We start from the raw sequence: 23814 nt of genomic DNA, 5'->3' as shown, positions 1-23814 counted from the left end.
CCCCCCCCCGCCGGCCGCCCCCCCCCCCCCCCCCCCCCCCAAAACGGTTGACTGCTCCCATCAGCTGCTTGGTCTGTCTGGAGGATAGAGCCAAGGTCTGCCCAGCGAGAGGGGAGGGGTCAGGAGATCCGGCAGGGAATGCTCCCTTAGAGAACAAGTATTGGAAACCCTAGAGGAGCAGGTGGGGGCTGGGGTGTCTCTCTTTCTGGTTCCGCTGCCAGCAGTGAGCAGCTAGTACTGGAGAGAGAGATGAAGGTCCCAGAGGGACAATAGGCCTCCAAAACCTCGCTCCTCTTTTGCATGGGAGCTGCTTGGAACCTGGGGGGCCAGCGTGTGCATTAGCCTAGACTCCATGGCCTTTGTGAGTAGCTAGAGTTCTCTGTGTACTGCCTGGCCTTGCTCTCTCCTTCAAGCTGTTGATCTCTTGCCATCAGTTAGATGATGTTTGGAAAAGATATTTAGTGAGAATTTACAGTCACAAATGAACTTGGATTCGTATATAAAGATTATTTTTATACCTTTTGCAGCAAAAGAAAATTGCCTGTAATATTTGTACAGTGTTCTCGGAGTGAATAAACTGAACCTTTCAGAGCCGCCTGTCAGCACTTGAGCACCACCAAGCGTCGTCCAGTTGGCCATTTCTGCATTCGCCGCCCTCTGGGTGCTGCAGCGGGGTGCTGGGCTTGGCGGCCCGCAGGCCTCGAGACGGGATGCCCTCACTTCCAGGGGGCTCCTGGACCTGCTGCTGTTCACCAGCTGTGGCCGGTCTATAGTTGGGGTTAGTGTGAGCATTTTAGAGTTGTCAGTTTGTGTGTGGGGACATATCCACTGCTCGGACCAAGAAGTGAGGAAATCCTGGGCTGGGGCCTGTGTCCCTGGAGCTCTAACCATTAGGGACAGAGGCCAGCAGGGCCATCTCCTGCGCATGTGCTGTGCCCCGCATACCCGTGCGGAGGTGCAGTCTGCTCTGTGCCTGGCCGTGATGGCAGGGGGGAGGGGGCTCGAAAACATTCGGTTTAAGAGCAGCTTATCTGGGTTTAGCGTCTCCTGGCTCTTAACCAGTTGAAGCCAGAGCTCACTGGCCTGCTTTATGCTGAAGAGCCGTGTGCAGGTAACTAACTGGGTATGAATCCGCCCTCCCTTCCGAGCTGAGAGCAGACCTTGGTCCTGGGCCCCGGGGAACCTGTTTCCCCCTTCCCCGACTAGGGCTGAGCGCTGGGCAGCGGGAGCAGGCAGCAACTGGCATGCACAGGTGGCCATGAAAAAAGGGGATCCTGACTTAGAACTAGTCCTGCTGCCATAGGGGGCTGGGGCAAGTCCCTCCCCCCTGCCATGGCCTTTCCCGGGGGGGGGGAGGGAGGGAGGACTGAGCCACAGACCAGCCCATGACGGAGCCAGGGTTTGGCCTAAGTGCTAGGTGGGGCTAAGTGCCCCGGGATGCATGGAGATCTGCATCTGAAGAAGTGGGTTTTTTACCCACAAAAGCTTATGCCCAAATAAATCTGTTTAGTCTGCAAGGTGCCACCAGACTCCTCATTGTTTTTAAGAAACAGCTGGACAGTCAGAGGCATTTGTGTACACGTCCGTGTCGGCAAGATGGGGATTACTTACAGAAATGAGGATTTTTAATAAATTTTGAATTCCGGGGGAAAGGGAGGGAATCACATTACGAGAATCCAGAACAGTATTAGAGGACTCTATGACCATATTGGATATATGGATTCCTTGGGCGAGGTAACAGCAGAAGTACGAAAGCTAGTGCAGCCTACAGGCTCAGAAACAAAAGGGCAAAGTAAAAGAACCCAAAACGTATTTATTTCATTTAATTACTTTCAGGTGCACAGCTCCTGAGACTTGCAGTCTTGTGGTTACTCTATCATGGGGTTGTATATCTACAGTAGAAATTTGCCATTGAGAAGCATGTCATATAAGATAATATAGGGGCCTTTAGTCAGGGCTGGCTCTACCATTTTTGCTGCCCCGAGCAAAAACAAAAAATGCCGCGTGGACTGTGCCACCCCAAGAATGGACAGAATGCCGCCCCTTAGCATGTGCCGCCCCAGGTCTGTGCTTCCTCCACTGGTGCCTGGAGCCGGCCCTGCTTTAGTGATTATTTGAGAACCGAGGTTTGCACACAAGTGAGGATGTGAAAAAGCAGGAGGTGCTGCTGGAGGGAAAGGTAACATTGGTGGATCAAAGGAAAGCGAAGAAGTTTTGAGAGGAACAGCAGCACTCAGTCTGCCTTAAAGTCACATGATCTCAAAGAATAAACTTTAGTATTGAAAAACACAAACAAAAATGTAGTATTAAAAACGAACATTGCCCTACGCATAGGAAGGGCTGGACTAACCCCAGTGAGCTGTGACTGCTGGAGCTACCGGCACGACAATGCCTTGTCTCGGACCATCTTCTGCGAGAGACACCGCTGAGCCCCAGGGCTGAGACAGGTGCTCGGAGGGTCCCGGCTCCAGGCGAAGGGGGTCAGTTTAGTACAGATGCTAAGGCCCGGCTTCAAGGCAGGGTGGGGGCCTGTTAACACCCTGCAGTCAGGACCCAAAGGGGATTAGCAGATTGGGACAAGCCAGGGATCCGGTCTGTGTCCCGGCCAGGCGGGTTAGTGTCTAGCAGAGATCGGTGGCGAGTTAACACGTGCACTGATGGGGGTTGAGCTCTGCCCGGGCTAAGGCAGGGCAATGGGGACGTGCTCGGAATAAGGCGGGACCCCCTGGCCGGGGGCTGCAGGGAGCCGGGCCTGGCCGGGGGGTGCGAAGGGCTCCAGGGACTCCCGCCTCCGCCGTGTCCAGGCGCGGGGCGGCCCGGTGCCTCCTGCGGGGGGGCCCCGCCCCCCAACGCCGGTTCCTGCCCCCGGCTCGGCCCCCGCCCCCGCCCCCGCAGGAGGCGCGGCCGGGTTCGGCTCCCCGGGTCTCTCCCCCGCCGAGCGGCTCCTGCCCCGCCTCGGCCCGCCCCGAGGGCGGAGACCCGCGGCCCCGACCCGGAACTGCAGGCGGCGGCGGCTCCGCGGGGTGCCCGGGCCGGTGAGTGCGGTGGGGCGGCCCCAGAGCCCTGCCCCGGGGGCCCGTGGGGGCGGGCCCCCCAGGGGTGGCCGATGAAGGCGGGGGTGGGCCGGGTGCTAGGTCCCAGGGGTGCGGGTGGGCCGGGTGCTAGGGCCTGGGGGTGGGCCGGGTGCTAGGTCCCAGGGGTGCGGGTGGGCCGGGTGCTAGGGCCCCAGGGGTAGGGGTAGGGGTAGGGGTGGGTGGCCCTTGGCATCGGGCACACCAGCTGTTCCTTCCCTCCAGCTCCCTGCTCCATGGCGGGTCCCGGTGTCCCCTCCGCTCCTCTCCCTTTCGGGGTTGGTGGGTGTAGCTGAGCTGGCAGCCCGAGGCTCGGTTATCCTGCCTGGCGCTGCCCGGCCCAGGGCACACATGCTCTGGCAGGTTCAGCCTGGCTCTGTGCCAGCCCCACGCGCCCAGCCAGGTGTTGGAACTAGCTGGGCCTGTCAGCCCCATGACCCGTTCCCGTGCTGCCCTTTCCCTGCCCGCTGTGGCCCTGCTCTGCATTGCAAACATACCAGTTACTCAGCCAGAGCCGGACTCAGCTCATCAACTCATTCCAAAAGGCCGACAGGCGAGCTGCCGAGAGAGTCTGGCCCCACCAGACGTTCGCAGGAGAGCAAACCAACCTGCCGCATCCAGCGTGGTCAGAGGACGACAATGGGCACGTTGAGGCCACGCGGTCAGGATAATGCAGCCACCACCTGGGAAGAGAGAACGCGGGCGACCTAGAGAAACATTACACACAACGCTGCAGAAAAGAAGCCACATCCATCAACCATCCGCTCGGAAGCCTGGACACGCCAGCACGAGACCAAAACGCATGGCGAATGCCGGCGGACGCTCCGGGGGCGTGGGGGGATTAAAAACCCCCTAACTCTAGCCCTCTCCTCAGGCTGGCTGCTCGGCCTCCGCCGGCTTGTGCTCAGTCGATTTCAATACCGCTGGTAGGAAACGAAGGGTATGTCTACACAGGGATAAAGCACCTGTTGCTGGCCCCAGGTCAGCTGTGTAGATGCTTCAGCTGGCGCTCTGGGACCCTGCGAGGGTGGAGGGCAAAGCCGCCGCTAGGAATAAGCAGACTAAGCAATTGCTTAGGGCCCCGAGCAGCTCCAGGGGGCCCCCATTTGCTTTTCAAATACGTGTTAGGGGGGAAAAATATTCCTGCTTAGGGCCTGCAATGGGCTGGCCTGAGCCCGAACCACTACACAGCCAATTTTAGCTCCACCTCCTGAGCCTTGCGAGCCTGGGCCAGCTGTGGCCGAGCTGTGGGACTTTTCGCTCTGTGTAGACCTACGCTAGCAGGCTCTTTGCTGGAGAGGATTTTACTATCTGGTCAAACGCCACCAAAACCCCACGTATCGAATCCAGCGAGCGGCGGTTCGCAGTGCGATGACGAGCAGCGGGGCTTTGCCGAGCCGGGTTTGACAGTCATTGTGGGTTCCTACTTGGCTGTCGCTCTTCCTTTTTTTCCTTCCTGGCTGCCCTCCGCTTTTTCTTTCTCTTTCCTGAAATAGCCTGGGGTCTCTCTTCTTGCAGTCTTCAGCGCCAGCTTCCTCTTTTCTCTTTCTCGGCCTCTCCCCTTCCCACTCGGTTCGCTCCCTACCTTCCAGGTATTTTCCCTCTCCCTCTCACCCCCCTCTCAAATCCTACCAGCTCCAGAGCCCTGCTGAGCAGATGACGAACTCTGCTAGCTGCAGGGTGATGGCACAGCTGCGGGGGAGCACTGATCGGGGCAATTCTCTGCCCTCTCTCTGGCTGCTGCTTTACCCCTTCTCCAGCCTTTATTTTTGAGTTCCCTGCCGCTGCCAGTAGGTTTTGGGGCCTTCTTCCCAAGTGGCCTCTGAATGAAACTGACCGGCTGCTTGAGGGTCAGTTTCTACTTGGCTGCAGCTTGTGGACTCTCTGCAGCCACTGCTGAGGCGGGGAGACGGAGAGCACGTTGACACTACTGAGCTGATGCCGAAAATGGCCCCCTAGACGTGGCATACGTCCATGGAAGGGGTTTTTCTGCCTGCGCAGTGATTTGCCTCCCCGAACGACGGTAGCAATGCCGACAGAAGCGCTCTTCTCCTGCGTGATCAAACGCAGGCTTGGATTGTGCAGGAGGTGACGGGACTTGGCCGAGAGAGCGTTCTCCTCACCCTGGCTGAGTGGGGTTTTCAGGCTGTGCCCCCGGCCGTAGCACCTGATGGCCCTTAGCGTCGGCTTCTGCGTGTTGCCCCGTGTGCTGACGGCTCACGGCTGCTCCCAGCTGACCGGGATCCCACTGGTCTCTGGCCCGGTGTGGGGGGCCTCTGGAGGACTGTAATTCTGTGCTGCATTCATTAAGCCCTTGTTCATCTTCACCCTGCCCATGTGCATTCCCAGCGGTGGGCATGGTGCCACCTGGCACACTCGAGGGCGTGCCAGTCCCACGAGCGTGATGCAGGCAGGTGACTTCTGAGCGGTCATTGCGACTGAGTGCCCCCCCTTTCTCTTTCAGGAGTTGCTGTGTGGGGCGGGGAAGGTTCCGAGCAGGAGCCGGAGAACCGGGACCATGCCGCCCCCCAAAGACGTGGTGAAAATCGCCATTCAGATGATGGGAGCCATCCCACAGCTCATTGAACTCAACCAGGTAACGTCCTGCCTCCTGGAAGGCCCAGCTGGCGTGGGGGGGGTTCCTGCTACTGGAGGGGCTGGCAGGGCAGGGATGTGTCTCGTGCTGTGTACTCGGGTGCCGTGCCAGGGGGCGATGCCCGGGCCACGCTCCCCACATGCTGTTTCTCTTTGTTTTCAGACCAAGCCCCTGGCTGCGGTTGTGAAGGAGGTTTGTGACGTGTGAGTAACTCTTCTGTCTGCTCTCTAGCCTTGGCAGTTTGGGGGCCTCTGTCCTAGGCTGTGGTAAAAGCCGTCTGGGCAGCTGTGGGGAGTCCATGGCCCTCCACCTGCCCTGGGGGGGGAACCGGGGTGTCCGAGAGCAGCCCCTGGCCCGTGTCCCTGCCCCCCAGGGTGTGCCGCCAGAGCAGATGGAGAGTCCAGGGTTCCCCACGGTGGCCCAGGCTCTCTGGGCAGCTCTGACCCCAGCCCCAGTTTCTGGCCAGCCCAGGGGGGTGGAGCCTTGGGGGAAGGGGAGGAGCAGGGGGCAGGGTCCTGTGGCAGGGGTAGTGGTGTGGAGAGCCCCAATAAATCTTAATCCGCCTCTGTTGGCAGACCATCTCTGAGAATGAGCAGGCCCTTTGGGGGATGTCTCGCCCCTCCCCCAGCTCTTTGGCTGGCCCCTCTGCTCCCCACCCCGGCGCAGCCGTGTGGCACGCCGGGCAGTCGGCAGGCGATGAGCGTGGGCGGAAGGGGGAGACCTGACTCTCTCTCCCGCTGCAGGTGGAACCTGGGCAACGCCGAGCACTACGCCCTGCAGTACGTGGACGGGCAGCAGACGTACATCACCGAGTCGGTGAGTGGCCGGCAGCACGTGAGGCTCTTGCTGGCTCCTGGAGCCTGTTGGCCGGTTCTGACCTACAGATTCTTCATCCCGTTTCCTTGTCTGTCTCGTTGTAGAACCGCGCGGAGATTAAGAATGGGAGCATTCTGCGGCTGACCACTTCTCCGGTACGTCCCACCTGTATCCTCCTCCCCTCTTTGTGACTGGAGAGTCAGCTAGACACAGATCCTGCTGCTGACTCACTGTCAATCCCCTGTGCCTCGGTTTCCCCAGCAGTAACGTGGGGATAAGGATACTGACCTATCTCAGTACAATTCCAGGGGAATTTGAGGTTTGACTAGTGTGTGTGTAAAGTGCTTGGAGATCCCTGGTGCCAAGCAATATTGCTATTGCTCAGGTCTGGCTTCCCGCTTCAGCTCCCGCCATGGGACGGCTCTGGCCTGACCCCTCTTCACCCAGTCTCTCCCTATGGGATTGTCCCGGCCCAATTTCCCCCCTCACCCTGTTGGGATTCCCAATCCCTGATGTCCCCTCTCATGCCGACTCCTTCCTGGCTGGCAGGATCAGGAGGCAGAGCGGCTGCACAATGGGATCCGGAGTCACAACCTGGACGTGAAGGCAGACTCCCTGAAGAAGCTGGCGAACCTCTCCCGAGACATCACCTTTGCCCAGGAGTTCATCAATAGGAACGGCCTGAAACAGCTCTTCCTTATTGTGGAAGAGGGGAACGAGTGAGTGAGTCGCTCCTCTTTGCCCCTCCCCGCATCCGATGAGTTCCCCTCTCTGCCCCCACGTACACACGTGCCTGGCTTGTCCTTTCCCCTGCCCCCTCCCCGGCGAGGCTGTGCAGCCAGGGGAGGTAGGACGCGCTCTGCATGCATTGCACACACCGTTGTGCTCTGGAAGTCTAGAGGACAGGGATGGAAAGGCCTCCGCCTGGGGCCCTGGCAAGGCAGGACTTGCCCCTTGTAGGTTTGTCCATCCCAGATGTTCCATCCCTCCCCTGGGGAGACTGGATCTCACTGCCAGGAAATCTCCTGAGGATCAGCCTGTGTTGTTCCGCGCCCCATTGCTGTAGTCACTGCCTCCCACGTGTACCCCCCCAACTGATCCCTCGCCCTCCTTCAGTGTGACCCCCCTGGATATTCGCTGTGTCCCTCTCCATCATCGCTTGGCCAGGCCAGACGGACGTAGCTCTTTGGCTTCTTCCTCGGTCTTGGCTTTTCTTTCAGCACGTGTTAGTTTTCCCCGGGGTCCCGCCGGGCAGCCTGCACTTTCCTGGCTCCGGGGCGCGTGGAACACCGTGTGTTGTGTTGTCTGGCAGCGTTGCATGTGCGTGTCGTTAGACTCCATTGTAGAGCATATGCCTGAGGCAGCAGAATTCAGGTGTTCCCCTGGTTTTCCTTGACGCTTGTATGCTTAACTGTGCAACTGTAACGTCCTGTGTCCTCCTTGGCGCTTTCCGGGTCTCCACACTCCTCCTTGGGCTAAGCGAGAGGCTGATTTCTTGTACCGAGTGTTCTCCCTCCATTGCTCATCTCCTGTCTCTTTCTCTCGCCCTCTCCCTGTTTTCTGTCTCTCTAGGTGTTTCTAATGTGCCCATCGCTGTGGTGTCTGGGTGGCTTTGTCCTTGCTGCCCTGGCCTATTGAGCGGCGTTTCTGTGGGGTTCCTGGGTCCCCTCTCACCATGTTTGCTGTTCTGTTGCTCCAGTACAGGGGAGATTCTAGCTCACACCCTGAAGGCATTCATGGAGCTGATGGAGCACGATTTTGTCTCCTGGGAGACGCTGAGTCCGGCCTTCATCAAAAAAGTAGGTGCCTCCCCGGAGCCTTTGCGCCCCCCGCCGTGCTGTGGCGGCTGAGCTAGGCATGTCTCTGACCTCCCGTTGTTACAGATAGTGAGGTACGTCAACACGGGTGGGATGGACACCTCCATCCAGCAGCTCTCCCTGTCCATCCTGGAGAACATGGTCCCGAGCAGCCGCCACCTCTTTGAGCTGGTCAAACGTGAAGTGACCCTGGATCGCCTCCTCACCCACCTGCAGGTGTAAGTACAGCCACAGGCGCCGACTTTCAGCGTTCCCTGAGGGTGCTTCGGCCCCGCCCCCTCCCCTGAGGCTCCACCCCTGCCCCGCCTCTTCCCAGCCCCGCTCCTCCCCTTCCCCCCAGCGCCTCCTACCTGCCACCGAACAGCTGATTGGCAGTGGGCGGGAAGTGCTGGGTGGAGGGGGAGGAGCTAATGGGTGGGGCCTGCCGAACAGCTGATCGGTGGGTGGCTGCTGATCACCCTTTTTCTTTTTCTCGTGGGTGCTCCAGCCCCGCAGCACCCATGGAGTTGGCGCCTATGAGTACAGCGCAAGCCATGATCCCATCCTGCCTCTGCCGGCCTCCATTTCCTCGGCCTGCCCCACTTCCCTGGGGAGAGCAATCCGCAGCCTCCTCCAGTTCCCTGCTCCTCCACCTTCCTTTTCCACTATGATTTCAGCCCGTCACGCTTGGCTATGGTGGGGACTCGCCCCTCGGATGTTTGCTGTCCCCGCGTCCCGGCTTAGCTCCGTGTAGCTCTTTATCTCCGTCCGCCTGGCTCGCTCCATGTTGCCTCCCAAGTTATGTTGCTTCTCCAGGCTTCCCATCTAGCTCCGGCTGGGAATGAGCTCCCCGGTAACCCCCAGCATGCCGGCTGTGCGTGCTCTGTAGCCATTTAGAGACAGGCCTGTTCGCCCCTCTGCTCCTTTGCTGGGTCCCTCAGCATTGCTGCTCTCCCGCTGAATCTCTGGCGCCAGTAACACTCTCAGCATTGGGGTGCTGTTGGAACCGCACCCCTGGCCGATCTGGGGGGGAATCTGAGCTGGCGGAGCCGTGTGCCGGCTCTGAAATGAGCCGCGGCCTCTAGGCAGTTACAGCCCCGCAGGAGAGCAGAGTCTGGGGGTCCCAGCGGCCCCTGATCTGGTCCTGACTTGTTCTCACTCTTGGTCTGGCCGGGTCTGTAGCGAACACTCTCTGGTTTCTCCTTTTCTCCGGTCCTGCCCCGGCCAGCCCGACTCCATGTGGCTTTGGGAACACTGGGTGCATGGCATCGCCTCTCCTGCCCCCTGGTGAGCCCGGCCAGGGCTCAGCTCCGCCAGCCTCCCCCGACACGGGCTGGGGGGGCAGGCCTGGCACACGTGACCGCTCCTCGCCCTGCTGTCCCTCGCTGGTTCTGGAACAGCCCCCGTCCGCCTGGCTGGGCGGCAGGAAGTTCATGCCCTAGCGTCTGGGTGGGAGAGAGCTCCCCCTCCTACCTGGGTTTAAATCCCTCCTGATAAGCCCTGCCAGCATGGAGCAGGCGCTCGGCGCTCGTCTGCTGACGCACAGCCTGTCAAATGCAGGCGTTCGCCTCGCCCTGCCCGCCCCAGGCCCTCTTCTCTCTGCACTGTCGGCTGGGTCATGGGCCCAGCAGGGCTCTGCCTTGGCCTTCCTCACCCCAGGTCTCTCTCCAGGCCCTTGAATGCCCGTCAATATCTTTGTGCCCACTCTCTGCAGGGAGCCCGCTGCCCTTACGTGCCCACCTGTGCCCTGGCACCGGGCGCCAACGGAACATCCCCTGATCTGTACCTGGCTCACAGATGCCTCCAGCCGGCTTCCCCACTGGGAGCTGAGAGCTGTGTGCAGCCTGGTGGTGTGGGGCCGGTGGGGACAGCTGGGCTGGGAGAAGAGCTGGGGGTGGGCGGCTCAGGCCCACCCTCCGGGCTAGTCACGCTAGTGGTTCATTTCCTTGCCCCTAGGACCAACCAGCAGCTGCAGCTCAAAGCCATGGCGCTGCTCATCGCCCTGCTGCTGAATGCCAGTGACGCGGAGAGGAGGGTAAGGTCCCCCAGAGCTGGCCATGCCCCTGGGGATCGCTGGGGGCGAGGAGGAAATGCAGTCTGTCTGCCCAGAGAGTGGGGGGCAGTCACTGGGAAGGGCTGTTTGGGGCTGGGGCAGGGGAGGATGGGGGCTGCCTGTCCGTGTTGGAAAAGACAGTGGTCAGGTCAGGGGAGCTGTGCCAGGCCCGGCTTGCTGCCTGCCTGCCGGCCAGGGGTGTCACCCTGCTGGGTTCCCTGGGCTGCTCCACAAGGCGCTTTGCCTAGCAATGTCCCAATGGTGCTAGCGCCAGCTCAGTTCCCTGGAGGGGGCGATGCCGGAGCCCTGGCGTAGAGACGAGCCGGCGTTTTAACTACCGTGCTGTCGGACCCTCCTCGGGCAGGTCGAGAAGACGCAGGGCCTAACCGCAGTAGCTGGTGCCTGTCTGCACTAGGGCTCCGGCCGGCAGAGCTCCACGGACGATTGCAGCCCGGGGCACTGGCTGCTTGCCTGGAGCATCCTGCTGAGTCGCACTGAGCTCCCAGCACCGCGTCCCTGCTCCCCCCGGCTGCTGCGGAAGGAGACGCGTGTGGCCGAGGGGACAGCTGGGCATGAGCCTTTACTCTGCCTGCCCTACCTCTCGCCTTCGAACAGCAGCACTTCCATTGCCCTGCGTGGCGCCGAGAACGGGCCGGGACCAACTGGCCAGCTGCTTTATCGCCCTCTGTGCCCTGCGCAGAGCCCCGCACAGGCCTGCCCTGTGCCCACCCCTCGGCTCTCTGCTCCGCCGAGTGCTGATCTGGGCTGGACTCTTCCACCCGCTAGATCCTTTCGTTCCCTGCACGCCCGTGTAACGTTCAGAGCCTGCCTGTTCCCCCCCGCCCGGGCAGCTGGCCTCGCCCCGTGGATTGGTGGGGAGAGCGGCTGCTGGAGGAAGCCGGCCAGCGGCTGCGGGGAGCTCAGGCCTGCCGCTTCCCGGAGCGGGTGGGGCTGGGCTGGGAGGCGCGCGTCTCACCAGCTCTCTCCCTTCCTAGGACATGATGGGCTATCTGGGCGAGAGGAACATCCGGCAGTTCATTCACAAGGTGGGAACGCAGAGAGCTCCTGGCCTCACGCCCCTCCCTGGCCGCCCCGCCCCTCCCCTGCGGTCTGCCCCCTTGCCAGGTGTCTGTGCGCCCAGAGCCTCCGCCGGCAGCATTTCTGTCCCCTTCCCCCGCTTTGCGCCAGCCTCCTACCAGTGCTGCCGTGCCCTCCCGCTGCCCGCCCTGGCACCTGGGTGCCTGCAGCTGCCTCTGTCTAGCGCTGGCCCCAGCAGCTCTGGGAGCGGGCACAGAAAGCTGGGATCCAGGCTGGGGTCACTGACGGCCTTCATTTGCGGGCTCCTGTAGAACATTATCCACGCCTCGGAGCCGATGGGGGATGAGATGGCCCATTACCTCTACGTGCTGCAGTCCATCACCCTCAACCTGCTGGAGCGGAGGATGCGGACCCCCATGGACCCCTACTCGCAGGTCTGCCGGGCTCTTCTCCCCCTTATCCCCCCCCCGTGGGCCTGTCGGGTGAGCTCTCCTGGGTCTGCCCTGGGCGCTCTCCTCCGCAAAGTGTCCCCCTCCCACCTTTCCTGCCCCTGCCACTCCTCCTCCCACCCCAGAGAGCGCCGGCCTCTCTGCCATTACACCAGTCCTCTTTGCTTCCCGTCCTGCTGAGAGTTGGCTGGAGGGGATGGCGCTACCGCCCCCTGCTGGTGGAGGGAGGCAGGGCGGTGCTGTTCCAGGTGTGCCCAGGTCACGTAGGGCTGCGTTTGAGTGCTCAGCACCCACAGCTGGAACTGGCCTTTCCAAGGGCTCAGCTCCCAGGGGTGGGAACCCATCTCAGAAGAGATCAGTACAGCTGGAAAGGTGCAGAGTGCAGCGCAAATGATGTGGGGGATGGAGCAGCTTCCGTACGAGGAGAGATGAACAAGACTGGGACTGTTCGGCTTAGAAAAAAAACAACTGAGGGGGGATATGATGGAGGTCTCTAAAATCGTGACTGATGTGGAGAAAGTGAATAGGGAAGTGTTATTTACCCCTTCACACAAGACAAGAACCAGGGGTCACCCAATGAAATTAACAGGCAGCAGGTTTAAAACAAAAGGAAGTATTTCTTCACACAATGCACAGTCAACCTGTGGAACTCCTTGCCAGGGGATGTTGCGAAGTCCAGAAGTATAACTGGGTTCATAAAAGAATTAGCTAAGGATGAGACTGGATGACGAGATGTCACTTGATAATTGCCCTGTTCTGTTCATTCCCTCGGAAGCACCTGGCATTGGCCACTGTCAGAAGACAGGATACTGGGCTAGATGGACCTTTAGTCTGACCCAGTGTGGCTGGTCTTATGTTCTTATGTACTTATACCTCTGAGCCAGGCGGCCTGGTCCCTCCCCTGTCCATGGGTTTGTTCATCTGGGCCTCCCTCCCCTCTCCTGGGTTGGGACCCCGCAAAGCTCTGGTGTTTTTGTTTGCTAGCTGGGGGGCTGTGGTCCCAGGGGCGCTAGATGGGGAGGCCTGGTGGGGCCCATTTCTTTCCCAGCAGGGTCTGAGCTCTGCCTGTGGGGTGGGGCTCGGGGCGGCAGCCCTTTCCTGGCCTCGCTAGGGCCGGACTGAGGCACCGGCCGGGCCCTGCTCTCTCTGCAGGAGCAACGGGAGCTTCTCCAGTTCCTGCGTCACAGCGCCTTCGAGTCGGAGAGCGAGGCTTCTGCTGGCACCGTCAGCGCGGAGCGCCGGCGCTCGGTGTGTGTCACAGAGTTCCGCAAGCTGGGCTTCCAGGTGAGTTGCCGCCCAGACCTTCCGCGGGGCAGGCTCCGAACCGCTCTGCCCGGAGAGCTGCAGGGGTCATTTCCGCCTCGGCTGGCGGCGGTCAGGAGCTAAGAGCGGGTCGCGGCTGTCTTGCGAAGGCAGGAGCCGTGCGGAAGTGTGGCACGCGCCGTTTCTCCCCCGCTTCCCCACATCTCTTGCCTTGGCAGGAGAACCGCGACCAGCACTTGGCTTCTGTCGGCGTCGGGATTGCACCAGGGTGTGCTGGCCCCTTAAGGGAAGCCCTCGCACCCTGTTTTGGCCCTTCGGGGAGAGGCGCTGTGCGGGTGGAAGGTGGGAATTGTGGGCAGGAAGCAGTGCATGCTGGGAAAGGGGGAGGGGGTGAGAAGGAACCTCGAGAGCCCAGCAGCAGTGTCCCCTTCTCCCAGAGCCCTTGCCCTTGGGTACAAGGTCTGACCCCAGCCCCTCTAGAGGGCAGCTCAGTGCCCACCCCTCGAGCGTGGGCTTTGGGCCTGGACCAGGCAGTGGCACGACTGTCCTCTCCAGACTCCGCTGTCCCTGCTCCCCAGGGCTATGTCCTCTCTTGTCCTGCCTGCCTCCCTGCCCCTTCCACGGGACACTTCAGCAGCGCCCTCCCAGCTCTGTTCCCGGCTCCATCCCCACTGCTGGCCCCGGGCCAGACCCCAGTCACTGGAGAGCCCCTACCTGGACCTTGGCCTGGCACCATGTGAGATTGCAGGATCCTTTATGTCAGCCAAGAGGTGGCTGGAGGCCTGGGGCTCTGGGGCCAGCCTGGGCCCCCGGCACAGCCAGGAGCACATACAAATGGCAGCTCTTTCCCATGTCTGATAGCCTTGCTTCTGTGCGCTGCATGTAGCCAATCCCATCTGAGCTCAGCAGGCCCCGTTAGGGGCCTTCAGGACGCGCTGCCGGCTTGGGGAGCCTGCGTCCTGCCCAGGCTGTGCGTCCCCACGAAGAGCTGCGGAAATCTCATTGGGTTCTCACTGGGCCGCCTGGCTTCATCTCAGCCCCTCGTTCCCCAACGCGCTGGTAATCCTGGGGTCTCTGGAGCCGTAGTGAGCCCATGGGACCGTGACCGATACGTACCGACTGTTCGTATCGGCGTCTAAACGGGAGCCCTCTCCTTTGCGCTGGGGTCAGTCACGAAAGCTGCGTCCTCTTGTGTCCTCCCAGAACCACAGTAACCCTGCCCAGGACCTGCACCGCGCGCCCCCAGGACTGCTGGCCCTGGACAACATGGTCTACTTCTCCAGACACTGCCCGAGCGCCTATAGCAGAGTGAGTGGATGTTCCCGGCTCGTGAGCTGTGCCCCATGCACAGCCCTGGGAGGTTTCTCCCATCTCGCCGGGTTTGCCTACACGTGGAGCTATTCAGAAATAGTTATTTCACTTCAAATTCCCTCCCTACCTTAATCTGAATTAACTTTCCAGTGTAGTCGAGCCTTTATTTCTCGTAGCTGGAGAGCCAGCACCCCCTAGCAGTAGGTCTGCCTGGGCCTTCCTATCCTAAGGCCATTTTGTCAGTTATTCGTAACATCCTCAGCTGTTCGGCCAACGTTCACGCTGATCTTTGTCTCTGCCTGAGGCTGGCAGGTTTGGGGAGGGGGGGGTGTTGAGCCAGGCTATTTTGGAGTGCAAGGAAAGCGGCAGCTACACTTTGGGTACAGATATTGGCGGCGTTTTTGTCCCGCTCTTGTGCTGAAGCGGGCGGGCAGCTGAAATTTCCCATGGCCCTTGGGGAGCCAGAGGTGTTTTCAGCACTGCTAAAAACCATCTCTGGTTTGGCTGAAATAGAACAGTGTAAATATCATCTTCACACGTGTGGAGTAAGAGCACTCAGGATCCTGGACTCATCAGGACACATGGCGGGAAACGCGGGCAAATTCCCTGACGCAAAGCGCTGGGTTCTCTGGTTTGTGCTGTACGGGGGTCAGACTAGCTGAGAACAAGGGTCCTTTCTGTGCGTCTATGAAAAACCTACAAATAAATGCAGCTCAGGTCCTGATAGCAGCACGCCGTCCCCCCGGGCGCTGAGCAGTCCCGTCGCTGGGGGCTGGGACGTAGGATGGATGGTACCGTAGTGCCCTGCTTCTGGAGCTGGCCGAGATGCCAGTAAAAACATTGTGTCCCTGAAAAATACCGACGGGGACTGGTCTGCCCGTCTTCTCCACGCGTCTCCGGCAGCGTCTCCTTTCGGTTCCCAAGCGAGCCCGGCTGCTTCGGGGCATGACGCTTCCTCATTGAGTTCTCACTGCCACTGAATTCTAACCCGCCCGCCCCGGGGGGCACCCGAACCCCGAGCTTCCTGTCCGCGGTGCAGCTGGTGGGAGCCTTTGGGCTTGGAGGGGGTACGCGGACCTTACCCGTCACTGCCCTCGCTAGCCCTGCCTGGGAGAGCTCTTTGGCGGCTCTGCCTGCCCGGGGGCGTGTGCGCTCAGGGAGCTGTGACAGGGCCCGTGTCTCTCAGTTTGTCCTTGAGAACAGCAGCCGTGACGATAAACACGAGTGCCCGTTTGCCCGGAGCAGCATCCAGCTCACCCTGGCCCTCTGCGAGATCCTGCACGTCGGGGAACCATGTGAGTGCCCGGCCCCTTGCGTCTGCTAACGTAGCCCGTCCAGAGCCCCACGACTCCCGGCTGAAACCGGGGGGCATCACAGATCCTGGCTAGGTTAGGGGGTGGTCACAGCTGAAACCTTGTGGGTGTCCTAGCTGGGGGGGGGGGGCGGATGGGTGCAGCCATATCCTGCAGGCATCATGGTCGCCATTTCTGGGACCTCCTGGTTGTTGAGGTTTTCCAAAAGAGCAGGGAAACCTAGTCCCATTGTGTCCTTCTTGCCTCAGGCTCGGAGACGGCCCAGGCCTTCTACCTCATGTTCTTCGGTCAGGACCACTTCTTCCAGGAGCTCTTCTGTATCTGCATCCAGCTGCAGAACAAGACCTGGAAGGAGATGCGTGCCACGCAGGAGGACTTCGACAAGGTGAGCCCCGTGCTGCCATGGAGCGGGGTGTCCAGGGTCTCACTGGGCAGATGGGATCTGGACAGATCTGCACTGTGGAACGGGGTGGTGCCATGTGCTGGTGCCATGTGCCGCACAGAGGGCGTGGGGGGCTGTGGAGCGGGGTCCCGTGCCAGTGGGATGGTGCCGTGTGCCCCGTGGGGGGCTGTGGAGCGGGGTCCCATGTGCCCTGCGGGGGCGCATGGGGGGGCTATGGAGCGGGGTCCCATGCCGGCGGGGTGGTGGCATGTGCCCCGTAGGGGGACAGTGGAGTGGGGTCCCGTGCCGGTGGGGTGGTGCCGTGTGCCCCGCGGGGGGCTCTGGGGTGGGGTCCTGTGCCGGCGGGGTGGTGCCGTGTGCCCCGCAGGGGAAGTGGGGGGCTGTGGAGCGGGGTCCCGTGACAATGCCCTGTGCCTGCAGGTGCTGCAGGTGGTCCGGGAGCAGATCACCCGGACCCTGTCCCTCAAACCCACCTCCCTGGAGCTGTTCAAGACCCGAGTGAACGCGCTTAACTACAGCGAGATCCTGAGACTGCGGCAGACGGAGAGGATGCACCAGGAGGAGACGCTGGCCGTGCCTGTGCTGTGAGTGGGAGAGGGGCCGGGGCACAGGGAAAGGGGCCCCGGCTCTGTATCAGGAGCTGCAGGGGGAGCCCCCTACTCTGCCAGTTGGGGCCTTGGAGGTCTGGGGTCCCTGCTCTGAGCATTGGGGGGAGGTCTGGGGGTCTGCTCCAAGTGCTGGGGAGGGTCTGCGGTCCCTGTGCCGAGCACTGTGGGGGCGGGGCGGGGTCCCTGCGCTGAGCGCTGCAGGGGAGGGGCGGCGGGGGGAGCCCTGCCAGCCCGCTGGGGCTCAGCGCTGCGCTCGGGATGGACCTGCCCATGTCCCATCTCGCCCGCTCCCCAGGGAACTGCGAGAGAGGCTGAAGCCCGAGCTCCTGGAGCTGATCCGCCAGCAGCGGCTCCTGCGGCTCTGCGAGGGGACCCTCTTCCGCAAGATCAGCAGCCGCCGCAGACAGGGTGAGGTCAGGGGCAGCGCCACGTCCTGGCGCGCTGGGCCCTGACACCCGGGGGCCGGAGGGGGCGCTTGGCACTGTGGGGGGAGTGGTCAGTGTCCCTCAGGTGGTGGGGGAGAGGTCCGAGGTGCCTGCGGGGGGCAGACAGTGGGCACTGAAGTACGTTCGCTAAACTCTGGAGACCAGCGTGGCTGAACTGGAGGAGCTAAGGGAGACCCCCGGGACGGTCCCACCCCTGGGCTGGCAGCCCCTGGGCTGTTGAGGAGGATGAAAGTCTCAGGGTAGGAGAACTTCAAGCAGGAGTGTGGGAAACGATCCCAGAATTGGGGCCCTCCCTCCAGATGACGTCATGGTGTCCTCTTGCCCTGAGGATACCCTGCAGCAGTAAGGGCAGCATGGTGCGGGGAGGTCATCACAGCCTGAAATAGTTTCAAAGTGGGGGTCCCAGCAAAAAAAAGTTTGAGACTCCTGGATCTAGACAGACTTGCGTGCAGTGCTGGGGAGGAGCCGGTGGTCATGGTACGTGTCAGTACCGATGACACAGGGAAAGGTAGGAGAGAGGTCCTGGAGGTCAAATTTGGGTTGCTAGGTGAGAGACTACAGTCCAGGGTCTCCATAGCAACATTGTCTGAAATGCTTCCAGTTCCACGCGCAGGGACGGTAAGGCAGGCAGAACCGCAGGGTCTCAATGTGTGGATGAGACGACGGTGTAGGGAGGAGGGATTTAGATTTATTAGCAACCAGGGAACCTTTTGAGAAAGGAGGAGCATATACAGAAGGATGGGCTCCACCTAAGCCAGAACAGAGCCAGATTGCCAGCATGTAAACCTAAAAAGGTCGTAGAGCAGTTTTTAAACTAAGGGCTGGGGGAAAGCCAGTAAGTGTGGAGGAGCACATGGTTCGGACAAAGACATCCCTTAGGGGAGGAGGAGACGTCCGTCTGTGGGTGAGCCGAGGGCCCTGACTGCCACTTCCTTCCCATCCCAGATAAGCTGTGGTACTGCCGCCTGTCCCCCAACCACAAGGTGCTGCACTACGGAGATGTGGAGCAGGGGGTGCAGAGCCCCGCCATTGAGAGCCTGCCGGAGAAGAGTACGTGACAGCCAAGAGGGGGATCGTCCCTCAGAGGGGATGTGATCGCGGGGTGCCAAGTAACAAATGGGGGGCTTCTGTTCTCTCTCGAACACGGAGCAAGGGACGCTTGGTGACTTGGGAAAGTCCAAACCGATGCTCTTCCCACAGGGGGCGGTTAGCCTGGGGAACTCATGGCCACAGGAAGCTGCTGAGGCCAAGAATTTAGCAAGATTCCCAGAGAGAGCGACTATGGAGCGGCCAGAACTGGCATCGTTCATGCCAACCCTCAGCCTAGACAGGATATTGACTGTCCTGCTTTTGGGCTTCAGCTGGTCTCTGTTAGAGAGTGGGGGCAGAGCGTCCCCATCTGCTCCTGGGGTTCGGGCACTGCCCTCTGAAGCAGCTGGCGTTGGCTACTGAGGGAGATGGGACTCTGAGTAGATGGGCCTTGGCTCTGAGCCTGCCTGGTGGGGCCTGGGCTGCTGAATAATGCCGTACTGCTGGCATGTACCCGCTCTGCCCAGCACCCAAGGGGGCTGCCTTTCCTCCTGTGCTTGTCTTGCCAAGAGAGCTGTGCTGGGCTCCCTCAGGGCGCGAGTGTGCAGGGGCTTGGGCTATCAGGGACTCCTGGGCCACCTGGGGTGGGGGTGAGGCTGTGGGGCAGGGGGTGGGGGGAACACGCTGGGCTCTGCTGAGCGCCTCTGCCATGCCTCTGTCCCCCCAGTTCCCGTGGCCGACATCAAGGAGCTGCTGGTTGGCAGGGAATGCCCGCACATGAAGGAGAAGGGCTCCGGGAAGCACAACAAGGTCAGCAGCTGCTCCCTGCCTGGCCACTCACCCCCCCCTCCCCCCCCCAATGCTGGGCTCTGTACAGGCATGTGTCTGTCAGCGGGGTCCCGGGGGTGGGGCTCCTGACGCCTCCCTCTGCTTGTTCTCCACTGCGCTGGTCCAGGGAAGGCAGAGAGCGCGCAGAGATCTGGGCAGGCGCGTGCTGCAATGGCAGCGGTGAAGGGCCAGCAGCTGCCCTGCCTAGGCCACCGTCCGGGTCTTACACCCCCCCGGGCCGGCCGGCAGCGCAGGACCCAGCGTGGAACCTGAACGGGGCAGAGAGCAAGAGCCCAGCAAGACGGCGCTGAGAGCGGACGCTGGGCCGGGTGCTCCCCCACAGCCCTGCGAGCTCACCAGCTCCTTGCCCCGGGTTTGCCCTGCCTGGAGATTGGGGGCTGCTGATACCACGTGTAGGCCTGGGAACTCTCCAGGGGCTTGTCTGTACGGGCGTTACTGGGCAGCCAAAGAGCACCCAGCTTGCTGCACGGCGCCGTCCCGGTGACCTGTCACCGCAGGGTACAGCCTGTCCGCTGCCTTGCCTTGGCCCCGTGCTCTGCACAGCCCTTCCTGTCCTCGCTGCGGCCGCACCCAGGACCGGCTGCCGAGAGATTGAGATGTGCCTGCCCTTTCCCCACAGGATGTCCTGGACCTGGCCTTCTCCATTAGCTATGACGTGGAGGAGTACTACCTGAACTTCATCGCCCCCACTCGCTACGAGGTGAGCCTCTGCGTGCGGCCCGTTGGGCCGGGTTCTAGCTCGGCCTCTGCCGTTGGCTTGGTGGGTGTCCTTGGCAGAGTCTCTGCCCCTTTGTCTGTTTCCCCGTCTGTGAAAGAGGGAGGCGGCTCCCCCTTGGCAAACCCTTCAGGCTCTGTGAGCGGAGAGTGCGTGGCAGGGCTGGTGGGGTCCGTGCGGACAGACAGCAGGAAGCAAGATGGGCACGTGGCCCAGAGCTCATTCCCCGGACACGGCATTCCAAGCTGTAACTCTCCGGGTAAGCCGGCAGCACCCACGCCGCTCTGGGCAGTCCCACCCCACTGCCAGTTGTTGGCCGGGGCTGCGGGCAGTCATGCCTTTGTACGTCGGTCTGGCTGTGCCTTGGGGAAGGCAGGTTCTGCAGTTCACTGCCCAGGCGTCCTCAGAGGCGCTCAGACCAGCCTGGATGAATGGGAAGTTACAATTTCCCTCAGCCCGGGACAGAGGTGAGGGCCCTTGGGGATGGGCTTGAACAGACATCCAAGGGCGAGGGGTGTTGTAGGATCGATTGGGGGGATGCGCATGGCTTAGATCAGATTGGGATGGCACAGGACCTGGCCCTGGATCGGGAAGGGATGGAGGAAGAGGTGTGGTGATGGATGCCAGGGGAGTGTGGTGGATGGACGTGGAGCTAGGAGGCGGCGTGTGAGATGCCAGATGCCTCTGAACGGGGGGAGGGTGCCCGGTGGACTGGGGGGAGAGACAGGAATGCAGCGAGGGGGGCGCATTGGAGGACAGGTGTGGGAGGGGAACAAGGCATTAGCACTGTCCCTGCCTGGAGAAGACACTACACACAGCCGGCTGAGGTTGAACCAGTGTGACTTTGCCCCTAGCCAAGGGCCGGGGGGTCAGATCTCCGCGCAGACACTGGGGGCCGGGGACTGAGCTGTGCTGCACAAAGCCAGCGGCCGGAGCCCTCCCCTGTCCGCAGGCTGGGGCTACACCCTGGCCTGCTGCTTCCCCCTGACCTGTCTGAGGCGCGTGGGCGAGGGGCACACCTGTGGTGTTGGGCGGGAGGCTCGGGAGGAAGTGGGAGGCAGGCAGCGTGGCCCAGCCGGCGGGGGCGACTACCCCACGGCTGAGGCCAGCTTTCGGTTGCCCCTCAGTTCTGCCTGTGGACGGACGGCCTGAACGTGTTGCTGGGCCGGGAGCTGACGAGCGAGCGAACCCAGAGCGAGCTCGACATCCTGCTCTCCATGGAGCTCAAGCTGCGCCTCCTGGACCTGGAGAACATTTCCATCCCCGACGCCCCTCCTCCCGTCCCCAAGCCCCCCAGCAACTTAAACTTCTGCTACGACTTCAGCCCCAATGAACAGTGAGGGCCTCCACCCCCGCCATGGTGCTCTCGCTCCCCGCAGCCAGCCCCAGCTCCCGGCCCTGCTAGCGGGAAGTCTGGGCCAGAGGCTGGGCTGGAAGGGGGGAGGAAGGGAAAACCTGGCTCCCCGCTGTGGCCCCTCCTGCTGGGCAGAGAGTGAGTGGGGGAAGGGCTGGTGGGTGAGAGCCATGATCTCCTTTCCCCCCTCGTCCTGGTTCTGCCCCGGGGGAGCCGCCGAGCCCTGGGTCCACTCCCCCCTTCCCCCTAGGGCAGCCTCCCACCCCTTCCACTTGCCACCCTGACCGAGCGGGGCTCACCCAAGTGCCTCATTGCCCCACGCTGCACTGGTGCTGCTGCTGTTACTGCGCCATGGGGGGTGGCCTGGGGCGCCCCGCTCCCCACGGCAGGCTGCTCCTGGGGGGTTGACAGAGCCTTTGGCAATCCGCCGAGCCCCTTGGAGCTGGCACCATCCTCCTGCAGGAGTCCTCACCTGCTGCACTGGTACGATACGGGGCACCTGGGCACACCCCAGGGAAAGATGCCGAGGTGGCACCCAAGAAGGTACGATTCTGTGCTGCCCCACGCTCCCCCTGCCGCTCTCTGGGCACGGGACACACAGTGATAAGTGACAGCCTGGGCAGGGGGGCTGGTGCCTCTCCCTGGCCCGGTACCTGCTGAGGATCTCTCTGCTGCTGGCTCATCAGCCAAACGCCTGGCAAGGTGGGCTCAGCACTGCAGGAGGAAGCTAAACTGTCACCCTGCAGGGCAGGGCCCAGCTGTCGCCCTGAGCTTTGACGTGGTGCCAGCAGCCCCCGTTATTCTTTATGGACAAGAGGGCGTTCTGGGGAAAATCTGCCTTCCAGCAGCTATGGTGTTAAAGCTGCTGGGGCCAAATGGCTGAGCGACTCCCTGAGCACAAGGAGAAAGGGAGTCACTGCCAGTCCCCTCTGCGAGCCTCCCTGGCTGGGGGGAGCTGAGGCTGGGCATGGGCGGGCGCCTGCTGCAGGCTCCACTGTCACTCGGGGCTGAAGTCTGCACCCCGGGAATCCCGGCCAGGCTGCCAACGCCCCACCGCTGTCACTCGGGGCTGAAGTCTGCACCCTGGGAATCCCGGCCAGGCTGCCAACGCCCCACCGCTGTCACTCAGGGCTGAAGTCTGCACCCTGGGAATCCCGGCCAGGCTGCCAACGCCCCCCTGGGCCTGGGGCTCCAGCCGAGCCATCCCTGGTCACAGCCCAGCACTGACTGCCTCGCCCCTCCTACCGTCTACCCTGCCCCGGGATCCACTGCCCCCCTTCGCCAGAATGCTGCACTTACTAACTGGCCAGCCTGTTTCCCTGGCCCCTCACCCTGCTCTGTACCACTCCAGCCTGGTGCTTCTACTGAGAGAGGTACCCCGTGGCACCAGGCCCTTCCCCCCCACCTCTATATGGGACTCGAATAATACTAAGGGACTAACCTGCCAGATTGTCTCACACTGGATCTGCACTGTCCCCTGCCCTGGGGCTGGAGAGGGCTGAGAACAGAGCCCTTCCACCACCCAGCATTTGGACAATAAACACTTGTACGGAGAATCCCACGGCCTGTTTTCTTAAGGGGGGAGTTTGGGGTTTCCAGCTAGATTCCTCCGGCCTCCCTGGGCTGGACCCTGGTTAGCCGCAGAAGCTGCAAGGCAGTGACTGCAGCCCCCTTGGACAGTGCTGTTTCATAGAATCTCAGGGTTGGAAGGGCCCTCAGGAAGTCATCTAGTCCCACCCCCTGCTCAAAGCAGGACCAATCCCCAAATGGCCCCCTCAAGGATTGAACTCACAACTATGAGTTTAGGAGGCCAAAGCTCAAACCACTGAGCTATCCCTCCCTGGCAGAGGGTGGGCTGGGGCCCCAGGCCCTCCTGCTTTGCACAATAGCACAGATCAGTGGGGCTGTTTAAATCAGAGGCTTTTATTAGAGCACTGGCCGCATCGCCGGGTAAAGGCGCCACGCGTCACTTTGGAGGAGTCTGAAGCGGGGCGGGTTCCCAGGAGGGTCGTGGTGGGTGGTAAGGAACGCGTGAAACGGAGACCAGTGTGCTCTGGAAGCAGCTGGTGCGGTGGGGGCAGGCATAGGCTGGCAGCACAGAGCTTTGTCCTGGCACAGGAGAGTGGGTGCTGAGCCATCCCCGTCCCCATCCCCCACCGCTGGAGGGGGAGAGCGGGCAGTGAGCCATTTCCCCCCCACACCTCTGGAGGGGGAGAGTGGGCAGTAAGACACCCCCCACCACCACCACCACTGGAGGGGGAGAGCGGGCAGTGAGCCATCTCCCATGCCACTCTGCCTCCCAGGGAGCAGGGGGTGGGCTTAGGCAGTGAAGTCTCTTCCCCCATCCCCATCCCCCCCCCGCTTTGCAGCACTAGGCTTAGTCCCGAGCTGCAGTCTGTGCTGGGGAGACGGGGCAGGGGGCTTGGAGGAGTCGCTGGCCTCGGCCTCGAGCGCTGCCGACTGCATGGAACAGCAGCTCTCGCTGCCCAATACTGCTGAGGAAGGAAGCACCCAACCCCTTCAAGGGGCTTTATCACCCTCTGCCCCTGGGTGAACGCAGCCCAGGGCAGGCGCCCTGGCTTTCGGCTTTTCCCACTGTCTCAGCCCTGCGTGAGCAGCCGGGGACCCCTGGAACTCACTGGTGGTGCCAGGCTCCAAACAGCTCTGCATACCAGCATCTCCCAAAGGCACCCTGGGGGTGTGC

At 61.9% G+C, this 23814-nt stretch overlaps 1 protein-coding gene across 1 annotated transcript; it reads left to right on the top strand.

Annotated features, from left to right (window-relative positions):
• Positions 1–3013: 3013 nt before the first annotated feature.
• LOC112104257 (engulfment and cell motility protein 3) lies at positions 3014–22176 on the top strand. The gene is made up of 21 exons (XM_024196475.3): positions 3014–3035; positions 5536–5667; positions 5830–5870; positions 6411–6483; positions 6588–6638; positions 7033–7202; positions 8183–8282; positions 8367–8518; positions 10236–10314; positions 11328–11378; positions 11682–11804; positions 12972–13103; positions 14286–14390; positions 15580–15688; positions 15955–16091; positions 16530–16693; positions 17013–17125; positions 18109–18213; positions 18920–19002; positions 19661–19741; positions 20884–22176. Exons 2-21 carry the CDS (start codon positions 5590–5592, stop codon positions 21094–21096), a joined length of 2160 nt encoding a protein of 719 aa, XP_024052243.1. The 5' UTR covers positions 3014–3035; positions 5536–5589; the 3' UTR covers positions 21097–22176.
• Positions 22177–23814: the final 1638 nt, after the last annotated feature.

This window comes from Terrapene carolina, unplaced genomic scaffold, assembly GCF_002925995.2.
Source record: "Terrapene carolina triunguis isolate 2854851 unplaced genomic scaffold, T_m_triunguis-2.0 Scaffold166, whole genome shotgun sequence".
NCBI classification, from domain to species: Eukaryota; Metazoa; Chordata; order Testudines; family Emydidae; genus Terrapene; species Terrapene triunguis.
This window is presented reverse-complemented; position numbering and strand designations above follow the sequence as displayed.